This window comes from Oratosquilla oratoria, chromosome 20 (genome assembly GCF_046742065.1).
Source record: "Oratosquilla oratoria isolate Oo_2021 chromosome 20, ASM4674206v1, whole genome shotgun sequence".
NCBI classification, from domain to species: Eukaryota; Metazoa; Arthropoda; class Malacostraca; order Stomatopoda; family Squillidae; genus Oratosquilla; species Oratosquilla oratoria.
Genome location: NC_134796.1, coordinates 62,557,641 through 62,578,895, shown reverse-complemented (window position 1 = coordinate 62,578,895; position 21,255 = coordinate 62,557,641). Strand labels below are relative to the sequence as shown.

Below are 21,255 nucleotides of genomic sequence, written 5' to 3'. Positions count from 1 at the left end.
CTATTTCTTATTACACTTTTTAATCCCCCAAGGCATTTGTGGTCTTGTGGTAAAAAACCCTAAAATTCTGGGCCACAGTTTTGATACTCGTATAACTTTCAACCCACATATCAAAGACCTGATGGCAATGACCAACAAGAAAATTGATGCAACCCAAAAGGCTATTGTACATGTCATCTCTAATTACTTGTGAGTGGATGAGGAGGAAGGATCACCATGTAATGAAGCAGTAGGAGTCAACCAGCTTTGGCTGCCAGGCTCTGCTGTGAAAATACGGTCAGCCCACTGCTCATGGTCTCTCTTGCAGGAAACCTGCGGCCTCTAGGTAACCAGCAATGTCCCACTGGAGCAGGTCCACAAGTCATTCATAAGATATATTGTGTTATTGTCTAGGGATTGTTAGTGTGGGTACTGTAATATTAGGAACTCCATGTCTCCCATGTAGTGGCCACATCCAGGGCAGCCCATATCCGTAACCAGGCCTATTTTGTGCAGGTGCCATTCCAGTGCCAGACAATGTCCTGAATGCAGGCACACCATTGCAGTTCCTACCTGACATAGCATGGTCACCTCTATGGAGACAATGTCTAGGGAAGGATGTCAGTAGAGCACCAAGCCCAAAGGTCCGTCCTGAAGAGTTCATTCAGTGATCCATGCATGAGTGTATTTGCACATGGATCCACTCAAACAGCACACCACTGGTGTTGTTGTCTTGCATGTTCCACTGGTGGCACCTGAGTAATGCAGTGAGATGGGTATGTGGTGCTCAAAGCTTTGGTACAGAACTCTGCTCCTGTCACCTTCACATGGTGCTAAATGGGGAGGGCCTTGGTTCCTCTGTGGTGTCTCACTGGGGTGGCTATGGTGCACTCCACTATGACCCCCAGCACTCCATTCTGTATTCTTTGAAAGTTGTCCATGTTTGTCCCAGAGATTGATGAAAGCCATGCTGAGGAAGCACAGATGAAGGTGGTTCCCATGAACTGTCCAAAAACAGTCATCAAAGCCTCCTGTTGTTCAGAGTCCACACTTGCTATGGACTTTAGCTGGTTTACACTCTTGTTGATTTCCGCTGTCAGATCTGTGACATGTAGGCTGAAGGTCATTTGGAGGTGCTGTGTCTTGCTGCACTGCTTCTGACCCAGGCAGTGGGCAGGGGCAGGGATGCCCTTTCATCCACGAGGACCTAAGATCAAAGGGAAAACAAATGGGTGTTGGATGGGTATCAGATGGGTGAATGCCCTGATTGGCCACCTCCCTTATAAGGGGGAAGAGACCTTTTGGTGTATGTATTTAACTAGTTGTACCTAATTGTAGTATACAGGAAAGGAGCAACATTCGTTGGGTCCAGTCTCCTATTCTCTAATTTTCTGACACACTTAGACTCAAATTCACGTAGGGTTCCAACTTAATCTATATTTTTGATTTCCAATTATCATATTTAGATTTGAACTCCTGTATTGTTTGAACTTGGGCTATATCACCTTCTAACCTATTCCACATATTTATACATCCATATGGAAAACTGTATTTCTTCACATCCTTTTGACATGTAGTCTTTTTTAATGTACTTCCATGACCTTTTAACCCTCCCATCCATCTTTAATCAAATCTCTTTTATTAATGCAATCAGTCCCCTTTAGTGACCTGAACAATGTAATCATGTCAGCTCTTTCTCTTCGATCTTTCAAGGTTGGCAGACACAGTGCCTTTAGTCTTTCCTCATATGGTTTATCTGCCAGGCTGGGGACCAGTTTGGTTGCTAACCTTTGCATTCTCTCAATCTTGCTTATATTCTTCACTCTGTGTGGGAACCATACTACTGACACATATTCCAGTCTTGGACATATGGGTTTTGATGAGTTTTTTCATCATCTCTTCATCCATATAATGGAATGCCACTTTAATCTTCTGCAGTAGTCCATATGTCTCTCCCACAATCCTGCTGATATGTCTGTCAGGTGACAGGTTGTCTTTTATCAACACTCCCAAGTCTTTCTCCTTTTTTGCTTTTGTAATGTGTTCACTTCCCAAGGAATAGTTTAAGGATGGCCTTTTGCTGCTATTGCCCATTTCCAGTACTTTGCATTTTTTGGTATTGAACTTCATTTCCCATTCTTGGCTCCATGCAAAAATAGTATCTAGATCTTTTTGCAATACTGTCCTCCTCTTTTTTCACTCTTCTCATGAATTTTGCATCATCTGCAAAAATGTTGGCATTGCTTATTGTCCCTTCCATCATGTCCTTAACATAGACATACATACATATACCAAAGGCTTTTTCCCCCTTACAAGGGAGGTAGCCAAACATAGACAAGAAACATTATTAGTGCAAGCACTGAACCTTTTGGTACTTCACTTGTCGCTGCTCTCCAGCTTGAGATCTTGTCTTTTGCTACTGTCCTCGTGTATCTTTCCTTCAAAAAGTCCTTAATCCATTCTAACAGTTTGTCTCCAGCATGCTACAATTTCCGCGTAAGTCAACTGTGAAATACTTTACTAAATGCCCTCTCTAGGTTGAAGTACATGCAGTCCACCCACCCCTCTCTTGCAGCATATCAATCACTCTTGAGTAAAAGCTTAAAAGGTTTGACACACATGACCTTCCAGATCTGAACCCAAACTGACTGTCTGTCAGAATGTTCATCTTTTCAAGATATTTGGTCCATCAATCTTTCACAATCCTTTCACATAATTTCACTATTGTGCTGGTTACTGACATTGGCCTATAAGTAATTGGTGAGGAACAGTGTGGGTTTACAACAGGTAGGGGTTGCGTGGATCAGATTTTTGTGGTAAGACAGATATGTGAGAAAGTTTTAGTAAAGGGAAGGATGTTTTTTGGACCTTTATGGATTTGGAAAAGGCTTATGACAGGGTAGACAGGAAGGCACTGTGGGAGGTATTGCAAATATATGGGATAGGAGGGAAGCTTTTTAGAGCAGTCAAGAGTTTTTATGAGAGTAGTAGAACTTGAGTTAGAAATGGTGAGAGTGAGTAGTTTGAGGTAAAGGTGGGACTTTGCCAGGGATGTGTTATGTCACCTTGGCTGTTCAATTTATACATGGATGGGGTAGTATGAGAGGTAAATGCAAGGGTAGTGGGTCGGGGATTGGAGATGGTTAAGGAAAATGGAGAAAAGTGGGAGATAAGTCAGTTGCTGTTTGCTGATGCCACTGTGCTCATAGCGGGATCAGAGGAGGGATTGAGGAAGTTAGTGACAGAGTTTGGGAGGGTGTGCAAAAGAAGGAAGTTGAAGATAAATGTGGGTAAAAGTAAGGTGATGAGATGTATAAAAGGAGAAAGTGGCAGCAGACTGGAGGTGAGTATTAAGGGAGAGAGACTGGAGGAAGTGGATATTTTTTATACTTGGGTGTGAATGTGGCAGGAAAGGGAGGAGTGGGGGTGGAGGTAGAATGTTCATTGAGAGAAGCGAGTAAATGCCTTGGTGGATTAAAAAGTGTAATGAGAAATAGACATTTGGGAATAAATGCTAAGAGGAGATTGTATGAAGGGGTGATTGTGCTGACAGCACTGTATGGGACAGAAACATGGAACATAGAGAGGAGGAGTTTGAATGTGTTTGAGATGAGGTGCCTGAGAAGTATGATAGGGGTTACTAGGCTTGATAGAGTGAGAAATGAGGAGGTGAGGAGGAGAACAGGGGTGGAAAGGGAGTTGGGAGATAGGGTTGATGAAAGAGTATTGGGATGGTTTGGACACATGGAAAGGATGAGTGAGGAAAGATTAGTAAAAGAGGTGTGGAAAGCAGAGGCAAAAGGAGTGAACATGAGGGGGCAACCAAGGATGAGATGAATGGATGGGGTAAAAGGGGCATTGGGAAAGGGGAATGTCTATTGAGGAAGGATGTGTGAGGACAAAATATAGGGGTGAGTGGAGAATGGTTGTGTATGGATGATGCTGTGATGCATCAGGGGGAGTGAGTGGGATGGGGAGTGAGGGAGTATGCGTGAAAAATAAGTTGACGCAGCCCAATGGGATTTCTCTCCGTCTTCTCTTTTCATGCATAATAGGACGGAGAGGGGAGGGTTGCCAATTTAATGAACCAGTCTTGCTGTGGATGGGCTGTGTCTTGCAACACTGCTTCTGACCCAGGTCAGTGGGTGAGATGCAGGGATCCCATCATCCATGAGGAACCAAGATAAGAGGGAGGGATGGAGGTGGATGGGAGTGGAGTATGTGGGGATGGAATGGGTGGGAGTGGTTTTTATGCCTTTGTTTTTTGGCCACCTCCCTTTTAAGGGGGCAAAATCCTTTGGTATATGTTATGTATGCATGTAATCTCTCCATAAGTGAAGAGTGAAGGAAATAGTTGCAGACAACAGATTTTGTGCCCAGTCATGGTTGCATCTCTAGATTGAAGTGATGACACATTTTGAAGATGGCTGGCAAGGAGACTCTCTGACATTCATCTTGAAGGACTACCACTTGCAGATACCTGTCACTAGTTCCTACAACGACATCCACCTTGAAAGACCATTGTTGTCATTTCCTAGACTGTCTGGCAACAACAACAAACTGTAATAGTTCCCTACAATAGATAGATGAAGTCAGGTAGCTTGGAACAAGAACAACAAGATATTTGTACATTTATACTCTACACCAATTAACCCAAATCTAAAGAAATAACTACAAAGAACAATATATAACACTGTGTCTTACATGTTATAAAAGATGAGGTAAATGAAATAATTTATACACAAGCTTTATATGTTTATCCCTTTTTAAACAAAATTAGTAATCAGAACCAAATCATTTTTACAGTACCTTTTAAAGCACAGCGATTATAAAAGGTAAGTTTAGCATCACAGGGACCACACTCTAAGCTAATCCACACACTTCTCCGTTCTCTATGTTGAATCAAAGAGCTTTCGATGAAGAACCTGAAAAGAGATTTTAGAATTATATAATCCCCTGGAAAACTTCTATCTATATAACAAAGGCTTTTTTCCACTTATAAGGGAGTTAGCCAAGTAAAATGGCAAGTGAAAACTGACCCTGGAAAAATCAAGATGAATTTAAAGTATTATCAATCCATTGTTCCAGGTCTCTTTTGAAAAAGACCCTACGGGTCCCTGGTAACCAGAAATGGCCAACAGATTAGCCCACAAGTCACTCAAAGAAGAGATATTATGTTATTGTCTGGATAAGGTGAGTAATATAATCTATGTTTTCTGTGTGGTAACTGCAGCTGGAATGGGTGGGAATGATTTTATGCCTTTTTCTTTTTGGCTACCCCCCTTGTAAGGGGGAGAAAACCTTGGTATATGTATGTATGTATGTATGTATGTAACTGCAGCTGGGGCAATTTTGATTCTGTGGCCAATCCTACTCTGAGGACTGTTGGCTGTTGTGTAGGGTGGCAGTTGAGTGGCCTCTGTGAAACAGTGTTGACTTGAGGAGGTGGTTTGTTGCATTTTGATTCTTTCCAAGATCAATCTTTCCATCAGTTTGGATACAATGGATAGTGGTGGAATGGGATGGAGTGGGTGTGTGACTTAACTGGCTACCTTCCTTATATTATAAGGGGAAAAAGCCCTTGGTATATAGATGGTTAGATGTTTGGTTTAAAAATGAACATAAATTCCTGGAAAATAATACTTGTTTAAATATTTACTTACAATTTACTTAAAAGATTTACTAAGTTGAATACCTAAAGGAAAAATGTAAGTTCTTTAATATCTTTCTGGTCCTAATTACCATGAGTCTTTTGTAAAAGAGATCATGGGCAACTGATTACTTAAGAATACAACAATGAAATCTCAGGCATATATTGCTGCAAGTTATAAATCTATTCATAATATACCACCCAGGTTAGTAATGACACAATTGCATGTCTCTTGAAAACTTGTGGAATTACAATAGCTTTATTTAGTGTCAAACTTCATAATGTGACTTACAAAAACAGTTGACAACCTCTATGTGTTCCCTGCAAGTCAAGTACTGAATCTAATCAAATACCCTAGCTAAAGCAGAGAACCATTTATGTTAAAGGTCCTTGAAAGTTATGATGATGATATGGTTTAACATCATAAAAAGGTATAGTAGGTAAAATATCTAAATTAATGCACAGAAAGGTTTTAGAAAGCAGCTTTCAAATGTCAATAATAGCCATAAATCTAATCATAACATGATAGTCTAAGGAAAAAGGCATTGTATAAATAGTAAACCTTACATGTCACCACAAGAATGGCATTTGTATCCCTCTGCTGGTATGGTGAGTCTAATCCAGGGAGGAGGTGGAACTGTTGGTATATATGGAGGAAGGGAAACCTTTTCCAACTGCCAGTGAGTTAAGCTTGTGATGTCCTTTGGTGGTTCATGATGAGGAGGATACTCAGTGACATCTCCTTCAGTTATGCCATTAACCTTGAAAGGAAATGAAAGAATGTATATCAATAATAATGGTTACTTTCAGTTTTATTGGATGGTCCCTGTACAGGGTAATGATTACTGGTGATGGGACAATACCAAAGTCCTCATTGATTCCAATACGAGTCCCGATAGTGCTCTAAACTTCTGATTCCTATACCTGCAATGTTTATAATTCATAGTTATTTTCAGGCCCTGCAGTTGGTTTGGGAAACGTATTTCACGTACAAAGTGCACTTATTAATCATTTATTGGAACTCTGAGTCTAGAGCAGAATCAGGACTCGTATCAGAATTGTTAGAAATTTTTGTATTGTCCCATCACTACTAATTACACAAGTTTTATACAGTTAACATTTTTGGGACTTTAACAACATCCCTACAGACCAATCGTGAATCAAATCTAGAGATTGTTGGAGGCTAATCTCCACTCAAATCACTTTTAATTTCTATTATACCTCTTTTTTACTGTTTTCTTTACATCTCTCCATTATCATCCTTTATAACTCCATCTTTCTGATACTGTCCCCCTAAAGAGAAAAGCACTAGTTATCATCAACAAATACAGGCACCCCTCAAGTTACAGATGACCTGATTTACAGTGTTCCATACTTGTGAATGGGCTCATAATTCATAACTGAATAATTAAATTAATAAATCAGGAACTAGTTTCTTCCGTACATTTAATGTAAACAACCCAAATAGCATAACCAGTTCATTGGCACAGCACCTTCATGTTCATGGCTAGTCTCGTTACCTACATGTTTGCATATGCAGAGCATTATTTTCATCATCACTTTTTCATTTGATTCTGTGAGTGCAATTACTCTTAAAACCATGCCAGCAAATCTCTCAGGTTCATTGAGAGTCCTGGAGCTAAGAGAAAGGTGATTTCAATGGAAAAAGAAATAATTATGGTATAGTTCAGAGAGGCTTGATGCCATCAACCATTGGCAAAGCATTATGCTTCAGATATCTAATTGTCAGAATGATCACAGTATTTATACAGAGTAATGGAACATGTGAAAGGAAGTGCTCTATTAAAAGTATTAATCATTACTGTTTTCATATTTTGCATGTTTTCTCTGGGCATTATTATCATTATAATTACTGTATTATTAATTTATATATAGTAGATAGATTACTCTATATACACTATTCATTAGATCCAATCTACATATAAATCCATGCCATCACAGTGATCTCAAGGAAATAACATATTACTGTTTTCTGTTGTATTTACTTAATTGTAGTATAAAGGAGAGGACCCAAGCTTATTGAGGTCCACTCTCCATCTATCACACCTAGTTTTAAATTCCTTTATGGTTTAAGTTTGGCTTATATCATCATCTAGGCTAATCCACGAGTTGATGCATCTGATTGGAAAAGTGATTTATCTATCTATTCATCTATTTTATTTTATTTTTCTTTTTTAATTCTTTACACATATGGCCTTCAGTCTGTTCCCATGACTTTATGAAGCCCTCCCATCTCAAATAAACAAGATCGCTATCAAGTTTTGTCCTTTCCTTTCATGACCTGAGCACCATAGCTGTCATCTCTTTCTCTTCTTTCTTTTAATGATGGTAAGTCTAATTAATGATTCTAGTCCAGTGGTTCTCAACCTGAAGGCCATGGGGGACCCCCTAAGGGAGCCATGACAAGAATTTTGGGGGACTATGGCCTGCTGTTACAAATTATACAATTCTATATAATGTGGGGAATCTGGGAAAAAAGAAATCCAACACTATCCTAGCAGAAGAAATATAAGATAATTATTACTGTCAGCTTTGTAACAGACTATAGCAAAGGGTTTCTCTTCATCATTTTATTTGAAATTTGGGAGAAAAATGAAGGGAAGCCACATGAACATTGAGAATTCATGAAGAGGGAAATGGAGAGAAAATGGTTGAGAACCACTGTTTTAATCACTCTTACCATAGGTAGGGGCAAAAGTAGCCACATGGGGTAGAACTGGCCATTGTCTTTGTTACATACCTAATTATGTTTGTCAACAAAACAAAGGGAGGTATTATACAAAACACATAGTAGTTGGTAGTTTTGTTCCCCTGTCTATCTCTCAAAATTAACAAAGACAATGGTCAGTTTTACCCCATGTAGCTACTTTTCCCCCTTATGATGGTATATAGTATCTGCAAGACTGGAAATCAATACCTTTGTATTTTCTCAATCTCCCACATTTGATATGAACCATATTGGCATACCTGTTCTCAGGACACTAGCCAGCATTAAAACTGTACCAACAACAGAATAGGCCTGGCTGCAAGTTCAAACTGCCCCAGGTGCAACCACTACACCCCATACTATAATGCCTCACACAAACAATCCCTAAATGACTTATGGTCCCACCTAGATTCTGTTGCTGGTTACCTGAAGGCCACAGGTCTTCATCATGAGAGACCAGAGACAACAGAATTTCCAGTATTTTGGAGATAGGTATGGGACTTAATTTAATTTGTTTACAACTGAGAAGTATGGTGGGGGTTACTAGGCTGGATAGAGTGAGAAATGAGGAGGTGAGGAGGAGAACAGGGGTGAAAAAGGAGCTGGGAGATAGGGTTGATGAAAGAATATTAGGATGGTTTGGACACATGGAAAGAATGAGTGAAGAAAGACTAGTAAAAGAGGTGTGGAGGGAGTGAACATGAAGGGATGTCATAGGATGAGGTGGATTGGTGAAGGGGGCTTTGGGGAAGAGGGGAATGTCTGTTGAGGAAGGACGGGAGAGGACAGAAGACAGAGGTAAGTGGAGAATGGTTGTATATGGATGATGTGTGATTGCATGAGGAGGAATGGGCAGGGGGGTGGGGTAGTATGTGTGAGTAAATTTTGACACAGCCCGAAGGGATTTCTCCCCATCCTCTCCTTATATGCAAGGGGGGACGGAGAGGGGGGGTCGCCGATTAACCCCTTCCATACGGTGCCGCACACGTAGGCGTCATGGACTTAGATCTCGGTGGCAGCAGCCAATGCCAGCCGTACGACGTGTCGTAATAATACTCGCATCATAAAATATAGTCACCGCTTATATCGATCGTTCTCTCTTCACCCGTGAATTTTGATAACCATAGAAAATGCGATTACAAAAGAATTAGAAAGAATGTCATTATGGAGGGGCGACTACAATAAATATAATCAAGACGCCGATATGGCAGCCTCGCGAATACACTCGCTCCCCATGACGCCTATGTGTGCGGCACCGTATGGAAGGGGTTAAATGAAGCGGCCTTGCTGTGGATGTGCTGTGTCTTGCGACACTGCTTCTGACCCAGGGCGGTGGGCAAGGTGCAGGGATGACCCGTCATCCAGGAGGTGCTCAGATGAGAGGGAGGGTGGGAGGGGTGTGGAGTGTATTTAGGGATGTAATGGGTGGGAGTGTTTTTATGCCTTTCCCTTTTTGGCTACCTCCCTTGAAAGGGGGAAAAAGCCTTGGTATATGTATGTATGCACAACTAGAGGTGGCTGTATCCCTTCTTTTATGTTATGAACCATCCAAAGTCAAAGCAAATGTCTAAGGAAAAGCACTTTCCAGCATAGCAAGACAACACTGACTGCACTCTGAATGTAAGTGGTAGACTGACAGTATATCCACACCCAACCCCTCTGCCTCATTATTTTGGTCTGAGTACACCTTACTGAAGATCCTATATTCTTTAGAGTATGATTTACTAGGCTTTACCCCCATATAAAGAAATCTGGCTCATCTATGTTTACATTCCTAAATATTTTAGATACTGATTTGGTGAACACCAAAAATATAATGGAACATCTTCCACAACTAAACATTTCTAGCCTTGGAGTGCACCCATTCCCTAGAGTAGTTTCAAAGTTCAATGTGTAGATTATACAATGATGATAGTGATGATATATCTTCTTATTTCCCTGGTGTATTATGGCACAACATCTCTTTTGTCAGTAGACATATTTTTGTTATGAACATCATCCTGCTGAGTGAGAGAATATTGTAAACAATTATTTTTACCACTGGATATATATTTGTTAACAATATCTCCCAATGCCAAAACAACAAATACTATATGCAGACTACCTCCACAATATGCAAAAATATGGACTGTACAACGTGTCACATTCTGTGAATTTACATATTGTAAACCAAAGAATCAATGGAAAAAATGTGTATGGTCACCCCTCCACCTTGCACCTTACATCCCCATAATGCACAATGAAACTAGGGAACCTCAAATTTCCATTGGACCATTTCTACAGTTTGCCTCAGAAGGGTGATGAGGAGAAAAGATGTCTCCCAAATGGGAACTGATGCTCTTTGTTCTTAGAATTTTTCAGCAGTCATTATGGTTTAACTATAATGCTATGCAATACCAGGATATGAGATGCAGCCACACTGAGGGCACACCTAAAGAGGAACAGTCTCAGTATTTGGATGTTATTCTTGCCATGGATGAGGGGTATGACTTTTTATTGTATGTGTGATGGATGGGTGGATAAATAAAATGTGAAAAAAAAAAGGAAATGTCAAATAGTGATAAATAAATCAGTTACCAATGCTTGTGCCAAGAATCTATGACATCACCAATCGATCAAATCTACTAACCCATGATCCACACACAATAATAAAAGTTAATCCATCTCTTCACAGCATACACAACATCAATCAGCCAAGACTGCTTTTTTGTTTTGTTTTTGTACACAGAAGTACACTAATTCTGATTCAGAATCATGGGAGAAGAAGAACCAATACAAGGGGAGATCAAAAAGTTCATGGAATACTGCCATTGCTAGTGTCACTGAAGCCTTAGTTCACTGTCAGTTACTTGCAATCAGTTATGCAGTGACCACTACTGAGTGAGGATTCTCTTAAATAAACTTACTTTCTTGAACCATGGAAATTAACAGTTTTGAGATAAGAGCAAACATTGAATTCTTGGTGAAACTCGAATGGAAGGGGATGCAGATTATTGAGGCTTTGCAGAGTTGATGATGATGATGCTCCAAAGAAAACAATCATCTACAAGTGGATTCAATGATTCAAGAAGGCAGGGAAGATCTGGAAAATGATCCTTGGACTAGGAGACTAAGAACATCGAAAAATTATGAAATAATTGATGCTGTCAGAAATCTGAAGAGGATAGAAGCATAGCAGTTAATAAAATAGCTTTGGCCCTAGACATATCATATGGCTCAGCAAATTAAATTTTGCATGACTACCTAGGACTCTGGAAGCTTTCTGGTCAATGGGTCCCAGAAACACTGCCCAAACCAGCTGATTCTTTGAAATGATCTTTCATAAGCGATTCTGAGCAAAATTCTGGCTGAAGAAGAGCTGTTTATGAGTCAAATTATTACAAGTGATGAGACCTGGATCTACCAGTATGATCCTAAAAGTAAATTGCAGTCCAAACAATGGTTTCCATGTGGATCATCTGGACTGATCAAGTTCATATCTGAAAGGTCAGTTCAGAAAGTGATGGCCACCATCTTATGGGTTGGTTAAAGGAGTAATACTTGTAGACTTCCTTGATGGAAAAAGAACTGTTAATGGACCTTACTTTGCAGGAATTTTAAAGAAACTGAGGACAGTACTGGTCAAAAAATGGTGAGGACAGCTGCATGTTTGAATCCTTTTTCACCATGACAATGCACCAGCACATTCTGTGAGAGTTGCAAAGGCTGTGATTTGAGAGTTACAATGTGAAGTGTTATCTCACCCACCTTACAGTCCAGATATTGCTCCATTAGTTTTCTTCTTTCCAAAGCTCAAGGAATCACTTAAAGGAACCCATTTTGAAAACTTGGAAGAAGCTAAAAATGTTGTAAACACATGTTTATGAGAGAGGTCTGCTGATTTCTTCAGAGAGGGCTTAAATGGGTGGAAACATTGTCTTCAGAAGTGTATTGAGCAAGATGGTAACTATGTTGAAAAATAAGTGCTTTGTGCTAGCTCACTTCAATTAAATGCACAATTTTTGGACAAATTCCATGAACTTTTTTATTTAATCTCATATACCTTACAATGCATCCATCAGTGTTTCAACAAAACGGTTTCCTAACAACCAAATCAATGTCACCTATACCCTAACTGGATTTTCAATTGGTCAATCCATTGCCACAGGTCTCTTGCAGGAGACCTGCAGCTCCAAAGTAACCAGCAACAGTTACCAGAATGACCCACATAACACTCATGAAAGAGATATTGTGTTGTTCTCTGGGTAAGACTAGAGTAGGGTAGTGTAGGATGTGTTTAATGTCTTTTGTGTGATGATTGCATCTGGAACAATTTGCTTGTGACCTGGCCTATTCCGTCAGTATAGTTTTAAAGTTGGATGATAGCATGAATGCATTTGTGCTAGTGTGATTCTTACACATCTTAGGAGGGATCATTTTATAGTGCTGACATCTGGTTGTGTATAGATGAGGCTGTGATGCATAAGGGGGAGTGGGTTGGGGATGGGGGGTGAGGAAGTATGTATGAGAAAAGATTTGAGACAGCCCAAAGGGATTTCTTCCCCATCTTCTCCCTTCTTGCATGGGGGGACCGAGAGGGGGGGGGTCGACGAATTTATGAAGCAGCCTTGCTGTGGATGTGCTGTGTCTTGCGACACTGCTTCTGACCCAGGGCAGTGGATAGGATGCAGGGATGATCCGTCATCCAGGAGGTGCCAAGATAGGAGGGAGGGGGGAGGGTGGAAGGGAGTGGAATATATGGGAAATGAAATGGGTGGGAGTGATTTCTATGCCTTTTTCTTTATGGCTACCCCCCATGTAAGGGGAAGAAAGCCTTTGGTATATGTATGTATGTATGTATTTATGACATCTGGTGAAGTACAAAGTTTGAAGGTTGGTCTCAGGGTGCTTGTTTTATGATTTTTTTTTTCAATCTATATATTTAGAAGAGCAGCAAAACAAAGTACAAAAAATTAAAAGACTGTGTGGGACCACTCTAGAAAGAACAGACTTCAGTCTGAGATTGCTGCCTAGAGAATGATGTGAAAAAATGTACATCAGTGTCATCAGTATATCGGTACGAGTAGAGTGGAACCAATACATTCAATAGTAGGGGATAAAACTGACAGACAACACCTATTTGTTCCAGTTTAGAATGGAAGGGTATCACAAGGTCATAGGAACAAATTAAACAAATCTATATGCCTGAGGGATATCAGGAACCACATTTTTCTATACAGATGCAATAATTCATGAAACAAGCCTAAAAACACTGTACAACCTTAAATCAAAGAACAAATTAAAAATTAAGCTTCATTGATGCCTTCACTTATCAGATGAAAGGTAAACAAACAGGTGATGGGTGTGAGTAGGATGAATAGGGGTGGGTGCATGTCTTGGGTGACTAGCTTCCTTAAAAGGGGAAAGAAGCCCGTGTTATAGATAGGTGGATAGAAGTTTCATTGATAAAGATATAGTCCCAGAACATAGCTCCTTTCCTATATATTACAATTAGATAAATACAGAAACTGCATGGTGCTTTATAGATTCACGGATCTCTAGATTGAAGAGTGTTGCCAATGAGTTACAGTGGGATGCGGTCTGTCCTAAATGATATGTCCCAGTTAGTGGAACTGTGTTCTACTTACTGATAACCCCCCTTTTTTCAGAACAAATAACACAAATTTGTCCAATAACAAAACAAATTAATACTTACAAAATGTCCAAGGTAATCCACCAGCACTTGGTTCTCCTTTTCATCATCTTTTTCAAAGTCATCTGGATTATAAAATTCATCATAATCAATCCCACTCTCTGTTCCATCAGACATGATAACTTCTGCCTGAATAGGTATCAAATCATCTGTATCCAACTCATCATCATCTTCAATCATTCTGTTTTGCAAATGCACCACTCTTGGACTCTCATCTAGTTCATGAATGGATCTCTGGGATGAGTACCTGCGTGAATCACTTAAACCTCGCTCACGAACAACAGGCCCTACTTGAGTTATTTCCCCTTCAAGTCCTTTCAGGCCAATTTTTTGGGTCGCATTGGGCCTCGCTTTTGTGTACTTCAAGTTTCTTATGTTCTGAGCACTTTCACAATTAGTTTCGTCTACATCCATTGGTCTAATCTGATTAGCCTTTGAATTCCCTGCATCTCTGACACTTTCAACTGTTATACTGGACTTGCCAGAATGCTCAACACCTTTCATGTCTATTTTCTGCCCATGAGTAATGTTTTTTGCAGCACATAGATTCGTTACTGTTGAATCCATCTTGAAACTCTCCCCTGCTCTAGATGTGGACTCGCACTTCCCACTGTCTCTCAAACTTATCTTTTCTGAATTATCATTAGTTTTTAGTTTTTTGACTACTTGATTTCTATGAAACTGAGCAGCTTTAATACTCTTTTCTACATGAGCTGAGGTAATTGAAATATTCTTTCTCACATCAGTTCCTACACACACCTGAGGTGCACCAGTTTTCTCTTTACCACTTACATCACTATCACTTAAACTACTGGTGCTCATGGCAACCGAGCTGTACGAGTGTCCACCAGATTTTTCACTTGTATGTATTCTATGACTACTTATTTCCTTTGATTTCACCATTGCATTAACTGACTGAGTACCTCTATTGGGTTTACCATCAAAATGCTTTTCTTCTTTCATCACTTTACTCTTACTATTTACATTATAGACACTGTATGCTGATTTACTTTGTAGTTCCCTTGAAGTTCTCTTTCCACTATCACTGTTTCTATAGACAACACTAGCATTTAAAACTTGGTTGTCTTTCACAATCCTTGCATTTTTCACTTCGGACTTTAAAGACTGATTGTTGGTATTTTCAGTTCTTTTAACAGGTAACTGAGGTTTTCTCTTTACAGGGCTGAAGCCATGAAAACTTTCATCTGACAACCCTTGGTCAGTTTCTGCATTTGCACTTGTCACCTGCTTGGTAGAGAAGTCAGCACTTTTCGCCTCACTGGTATTCAACACATCATGATTTGAAATGTCACTGTCATCTGATGAATCACTATCATTGCCACTATCATCAGATGAATCATTGCTACTGTCTGCATTGGAAGCATCAGAATTATCACTTTGTTGACTGCTATCACATTCTTTCTCTTGTCCTTCTTCTTCGTCCTCCTCTTCCTCCTCACCTTCTTCACCACTTTCCTCATCCTCTTCTTCATCATTATCATCATCTTCATCGCTATTGTCCTCTTCTGCACCTTCATAATTTAACTCTTGGTTCTCAGCTCTTCCTCTTACATTATTATCAACAGCATGATTACCAGTACTTTTTATGGCAGAACTGTTAGCTTCATCATTATCTTCATCACCATCTGCTTCAGCATCTGAACTATCACTATCAGAGTCTGAACTATCTGAAGAGGAAGAAGATTCTTCCTCATCACTTTCTTTAGCATGTGACACTTCAGATGCATTCTCACTAAATATACTTGATCCCACTTTGGCACTCGCAGATAACATTTTTATCTCACTTTCAGCCTCCACCTTCTCCTCTTCATTACACTGTCTATCTGATACTTCAGGAATACTATTCACAGCGGTATCTGCTTTATCGTCTTTTTCATCACATTCTGATTCTTCAGAAAGGTTCATCTCTTCATCATATACCTTTTCACATCTTCCACTTGCTTTCACAAATGCTGACAACTGTTTCATTTCACTTTCACATTCAAAACCTGGTTTTGTCTTATGAGAGGAAGCATCTTCAGTTATAATGGTATCTAGTTCCTCTTTTCCTAACTCAAGAGAGTATGACTGAACATGGGGTCTTCTTGTGGTCAGGCCACTGCTGGACTCTTCACTTTCACTTTCTTGTAAGGTTCCTGCTAACTCCCCAGGCTCCTCACTCATCTCCAAGGAAAGATCTGTTTAGAGGTCAAATTAAACATTAGTTCTATAACACAAACTGTATCTCACGAATATACACACATATATACCAAAAAGCCTTTTCTCCCTTGTAAGGGAGGATGTGCCAAAGTCTAATGAACATGTTTAATTTACTTTCTTCTCACACAGAAAGTCACACAGCACTATTCTATGCTTACAGACTAATCTCCAACCATAAAGGAATAGTGAGTAATTCCTTAGTTCCTACTATCCCTCTTTTTCTGCTACACTTAAATATCTCCTTTACTACACCTAAAACTTTATCTCTTCTTTTTCCCTGTACTCCTGAGGTGAGAGGACAACAATGCTGCCATTGTGCTCCCTGCATGTCATACAAGGAGACTGACTGGGACTAAAAAGTGGGGCTAGGATGATACTAAAATTACTATCTTCATTTTCACTGACTGGAAACCCACAGCTCTACAGTGGCTGGCAATACTCCTTGGATCCTCCCAGACATCTCTTTGGGAACAAACACTGAAATGTCATCTGTGTTACATTAGTGTGTGACTATTCCTATGTAACTGACTTGTACTAGTAGTCAGACAGCAGTTGCAAGTTGTCAAGTTCCCTTGTATGAAGGAAATATGACCAAAGTTGACAAAAAGAGACCTTAGGCCTAATGCAGAGATTGAATGTCATGTATTTCTTGATGGAGGAGATCATGTTGATGGGTTATGATGACAAATGGCAGAGGTATGTTTCACTTTGACATCTAGGTAGCTGTTGTTGGTCCTGGATATGGTTTAACTGAAAGTGTCATCAAGGATTATATAGGTAAACTAGGGATTGGTTGTGAAGTGTGTGTTTGCTAATGATTATGGTCCTGGTAGTGAGAAAAGTGAGGAAAAGAGAAGAGTTTTGAATTGTCTAAATAAGTGTGCTGAAAAATGTGGAAGTGAATATGAATGTAGCAGTGATGGGTGATCTGGAAGCTAGTGGAGATGAGCCAGTGGGTGATATAATTGGGATGCATGGTGTCCCTGAAAGAAATCAAAGAGAAGAGAAAAGGCTGGAAATGTGTCACAAATGAGAACTGATAATTGTTAATGTGTTTATGGGGAGGCCACTTGAAAATCTGAACAAAATACGTAAATTTCAAGAAAAAATCTTAAAGCATCATATGGGATTTGACTACCTAAACACAAAGAATTATTTATAAATTTGCTATAGTTTTGTAGTCATGGGTGTTCTACCACACCTGTTCTGATACTAAGATGGGAGGAGCAATATACGGGTTATGGATACATGTGACTCATTCCCAAATGTCTATTTTTCATTAAAAAATGTAACGAGAAATAGACATTTGGGAATGGATGCTAAGAGGAGACTGTATGAAGGGGTGGTTGTGCTGACAGCACCATATGGGGCAGAAACATGGAACATAAGAAGATGAGAGAAAGAGTTTAATTGTGTTCGAGATGAAATGTCTGCGAAGTATGGTAGGAGTTACCAGGCTGAATAGACTGAAAAACGAAGGGAGGAGGAGAGTGGGGATGGAAAAGGAGTTGGGAGATAAGGTTGAGAAAAGAGTATTGGGATGGTTTGGACACATGGAAAGAATGAGTGAAGAAAGATTAGTAAAAAGTGTGGAAGGCAGAGGTGGATGAAGTGAACATGAGAGGGCGACCAAGGATGAGATGGATGGATGGGGTAGGTAAAAGGGGTGTTGGGAAAGAAGGAGATGTCTGTTGAGGAAGGAAGGGAGAAGACAGAAGATAGGAGTGAGTGAAGAATGGTTGTGTATGGATGATGCTATGATACATGGGAATGGGTGGAATAAAGGGGGGTTAGGGAACTGTTATGTGTGAATGATATTGTGATGCAGTCCAAAGGAATTTCTCTACATTTTCTCTTTTTCTGCATGAGGGGATGGGGAGGGGGGTGGGGGGGCATCAATTAAATGAAGTGACCTTGCTGTGGATGTACTGTGTCTTATTGCATTGCTTCTGACCTAGGGCAAGATCCAGGGATGACCAGTCATCCAGGAGGAGACAAGAAAAGAGGGAGGGGTGGTGAATGGGAGTGGATTATGTGTGGATGAAATGGGTGGGGGTGGATTTATGCCTTTGACTTTGGCTACCTCCCTTATAAGGGGGAAAAGGCCCTTGGTATATGTATAGATAATTATGTGTGGGACAGATGTGGGGTAGGGTAGGGGTGGGGTCCTTTGTTATATATGTTGTATATATGCATGTATTTAACTTAATGTATGTAATTAGTTATAGCATACAGGATATGAGTTATGCTTATTAGGTTCCATTTCTGCATTCTCAAGGGTCAATTCTAACCTTAGGTGGGTAAGGAGCCTATGCCAGGAGGCTTGTAGTTGTGGCTGAAGCCATTGTCTTTGACCTATGTGTTGGGACTGTTGGGGCAAATTAAGTCAATGTTGGGAATCAGAGAGGAGTGTGGGATAAATCCCACAATTAAATGAATGTGAGACCAGCATACTTACAACTATGCCACCAGTACAAACTGTCCCATATTATTTGATTTTACAATCCCTTAATCCAAATTATTCCACAAATCAATCATTCTGTGAGCAAATTATTTTCTAATGTCTTTCAAACATCTATTCTTTTTTATTTTCATTTCATGGCCTATGGCTCTTCTTTGTTCCCACACTTATAGATTCTCATTATCAAGTATGTCTATACCTTTCATGGCTCTAAACACTATGTAAGTATGTACATATTCATGTCAGTATGTATACCTGTATGCATTAAGTATATATGAATGTATGTATGAATGCATATATGTAAATATCCATACATTATGGTGTGGGTGTGTACTTCAGTTTGAAAGGGCCTTTGATACATATTTCATACATACACACACACAGACAGAAGTAAGAGAGGTACTTCAAGAATTCAAGAACAGAGAAGGTGAGGCAGAGAACAGGTATTGGAAGAAAGCTGTCTGACTGGGTAGATTATGGTGTTGAAATGGCATGGTCACATGGAAAGAATAAATGTGGAATTATTGGTGAGGCAAGTTTGAAAAAGATAAGTGGAGTACACCTGAGGGAAGACCTAGAATGAGATGGACGGGGTGAAATGAACTTTGGATGCATGTAGTTTGTAAGCTGGGAAGAGAGTGCAATACTGTGATTGGATAAACATATGTGACCCAAAAGGGCATTCCTTGTATCTGCTCTGCAGCTCCAGCTGTCAGGGCCTGCTGCAGAAGGGTTGTGCCTTGCTGGTTTGCATATGACCTCACACAATGAGTGGAGAGTAGGTAACCCTTCATCCCCAAGGTGCTGCAATAGGAGTAGTGTCACTGACTTTTGGTATAGGTGAGTTTTGACTCTCTTGCTCATTTTACAACTGGTATTGCCACCTTTGCATGTCCAAGTCCATTGTTTACAGGGTCTAACAAAAGGTATCTGCATATGATAATCCTATATGATGACTATCAGAATAATTTTCCTGCCACCCATCTTTAAACTCTGTCAACACTCTTATCTATATCAGGAGATGCAACTCTGAGGAACTAAAACTTGGTTTCCATACCAAGCCTAATATCTCATTCTATCAATTTCAACTGTTTCCTCTACTTTTTCACTTAAGTATTTACCTTAAACCAGCAACTGGTCCCCTTCCACTACTATCATAACCTGGTGACTTAAAAGAAGTCTAACATTAATACATAGACAGTGGTTTATTTCTTCTTAGGACCCAAGGATCATTGCCAGCTATTGTGAAGCTGATGGCTTCCAATCAGTGAAACTTGAGGCACCAAATTGTAATTACCTGATAAACATTCTCCAAAGAATCAATAAACCAGGAGTGTTAATGATAATTATATAATATTTTTTTTAATATGTATCTATATACCAAAAGCTCCTCCATCATAAGGAAGGTACCCAGCCTAAGCATGGACCTACCTTTATGCTGAACAAAATTCAAAAGATTTTTTTAGCACATTTTTCAGGATTCACTACTGAAGGTATCTAGTCTTTCATCAAATCATATTTCTTAGGAGTCTATTACTGACATCATTCATGAATTACCTATAATCTAAATCAACGGGAAAAAGGTTTCATACCATGATCTTGTATAAAACTAGGTGGTGAGGTTAGAGCCAGGAGAGCAGCACAAGCAGCTTCTACTTCTGTCTGCTCCTCTTCAGTTCTTTCTCCTTCTTCTTCAAGCTCCTCTCCCTCACCCTGCTGACTGCTTGTAAGGGACATCTGCCCTGCATCTTCAGCCATGGCTAATAAGGAATAAAGAATACATAAAATAATATATGCATTCACTAATCTCTACCACTAATAACATTTATATATACCCAATATGCATTTCACAAATTTCAATGCAATTTTTTTCTTAGTTTCCTGTGGAATTAATGAGAATAAACTTATGTGAAACATCAATGCAATAAGAATTACAGTTGATAATACCATTAGTGAGTTCTGGCACAACCACTTTCATTAAAAATCTAATACAAATCAGGTCTCTTTTCCAAGTTTGCTGGAACATGGCAACATACAATGGGTGCTGTAAATCTACATTATATTAATGTAAGTAATTTAATGTCAAGAAAGTATTAATATTCAAAGATAACTATGGAAAATACAGAAACACCAGTATTAGGCTTATGATCCTTCTTTGGGGTTGTGTTGACAGATTTTAAACAAACACATTAACCTATCCCTTAAATAACTGGTATAGCATATATGGAGACGCAAGAATTGTCTTAAGAGAACTCCAGATATACATAATATGCTGTCAGCAAGGTACACATTCTCAGTACTTTAAACTACAAAGGCATTTCACCTGTCTTTGTCCTCCACCAACTCTCCAACACCCATTTTACGCTCGAATTATTAAATGAAATTAAATCGAGGTCAAGGGTGCCGGGGACACAAGACATGCAATAAAACAACGGCTCGACAATGCAAAACAGTTGTACCGATAGATAGATAGTTGTATTTCTACCGCAGGCACCTTCATTTGTTATTTACCCCGCCGGCGTTTG

At 39.6% G+C, this 21,255-nt stretch overlaps 1 protein-coding gene across 3 annotated transcripts in view; it reads right to left on the bottom strand.

The window, feature by feature from the left end:
* LOC143036594 (uncharacterized) overlaps positions 1-21,255 on the bottom strand; it is a 40,084-nt gene that overhangs the window by 18,552 nt on the left and 277 nt on the right. Inside the window, exons 1-5 of one of the 3 annotated variants that reach the window (XM_076204156.1) lie at positions 21,054-21,201; positions 20,323-20,490; positions 14,053-16,247; positions 6,197-6,390; positions 4,789-4,904 (exon numbers count right to left, since the gene is read on the bottom strand). In XM_076204156.1, the coding sequence (XP_076060271.1) occupies positions 4,789-4,904; positions 6,197-6,390; positions 14,053-16,247; positions 20,323-20,490; positions 21,054-21,150 (2,770 nt within the window). In that variant the 5' untranslated portion in view covers positions 21,151-21,201. Of the gene's footprint in view, positions 1-4,788; positions 4,905-6,196; positions 6,391-14,052; positions 16,248-19,851; positions 19,960-20,322; positions 20,491-21,053; positions 21,202-21,255 lie in introns of those variants that run through there. The other 2 variants (XM_076204157.1, XM_076204158.1) reach the window with 2 other exon arrangements.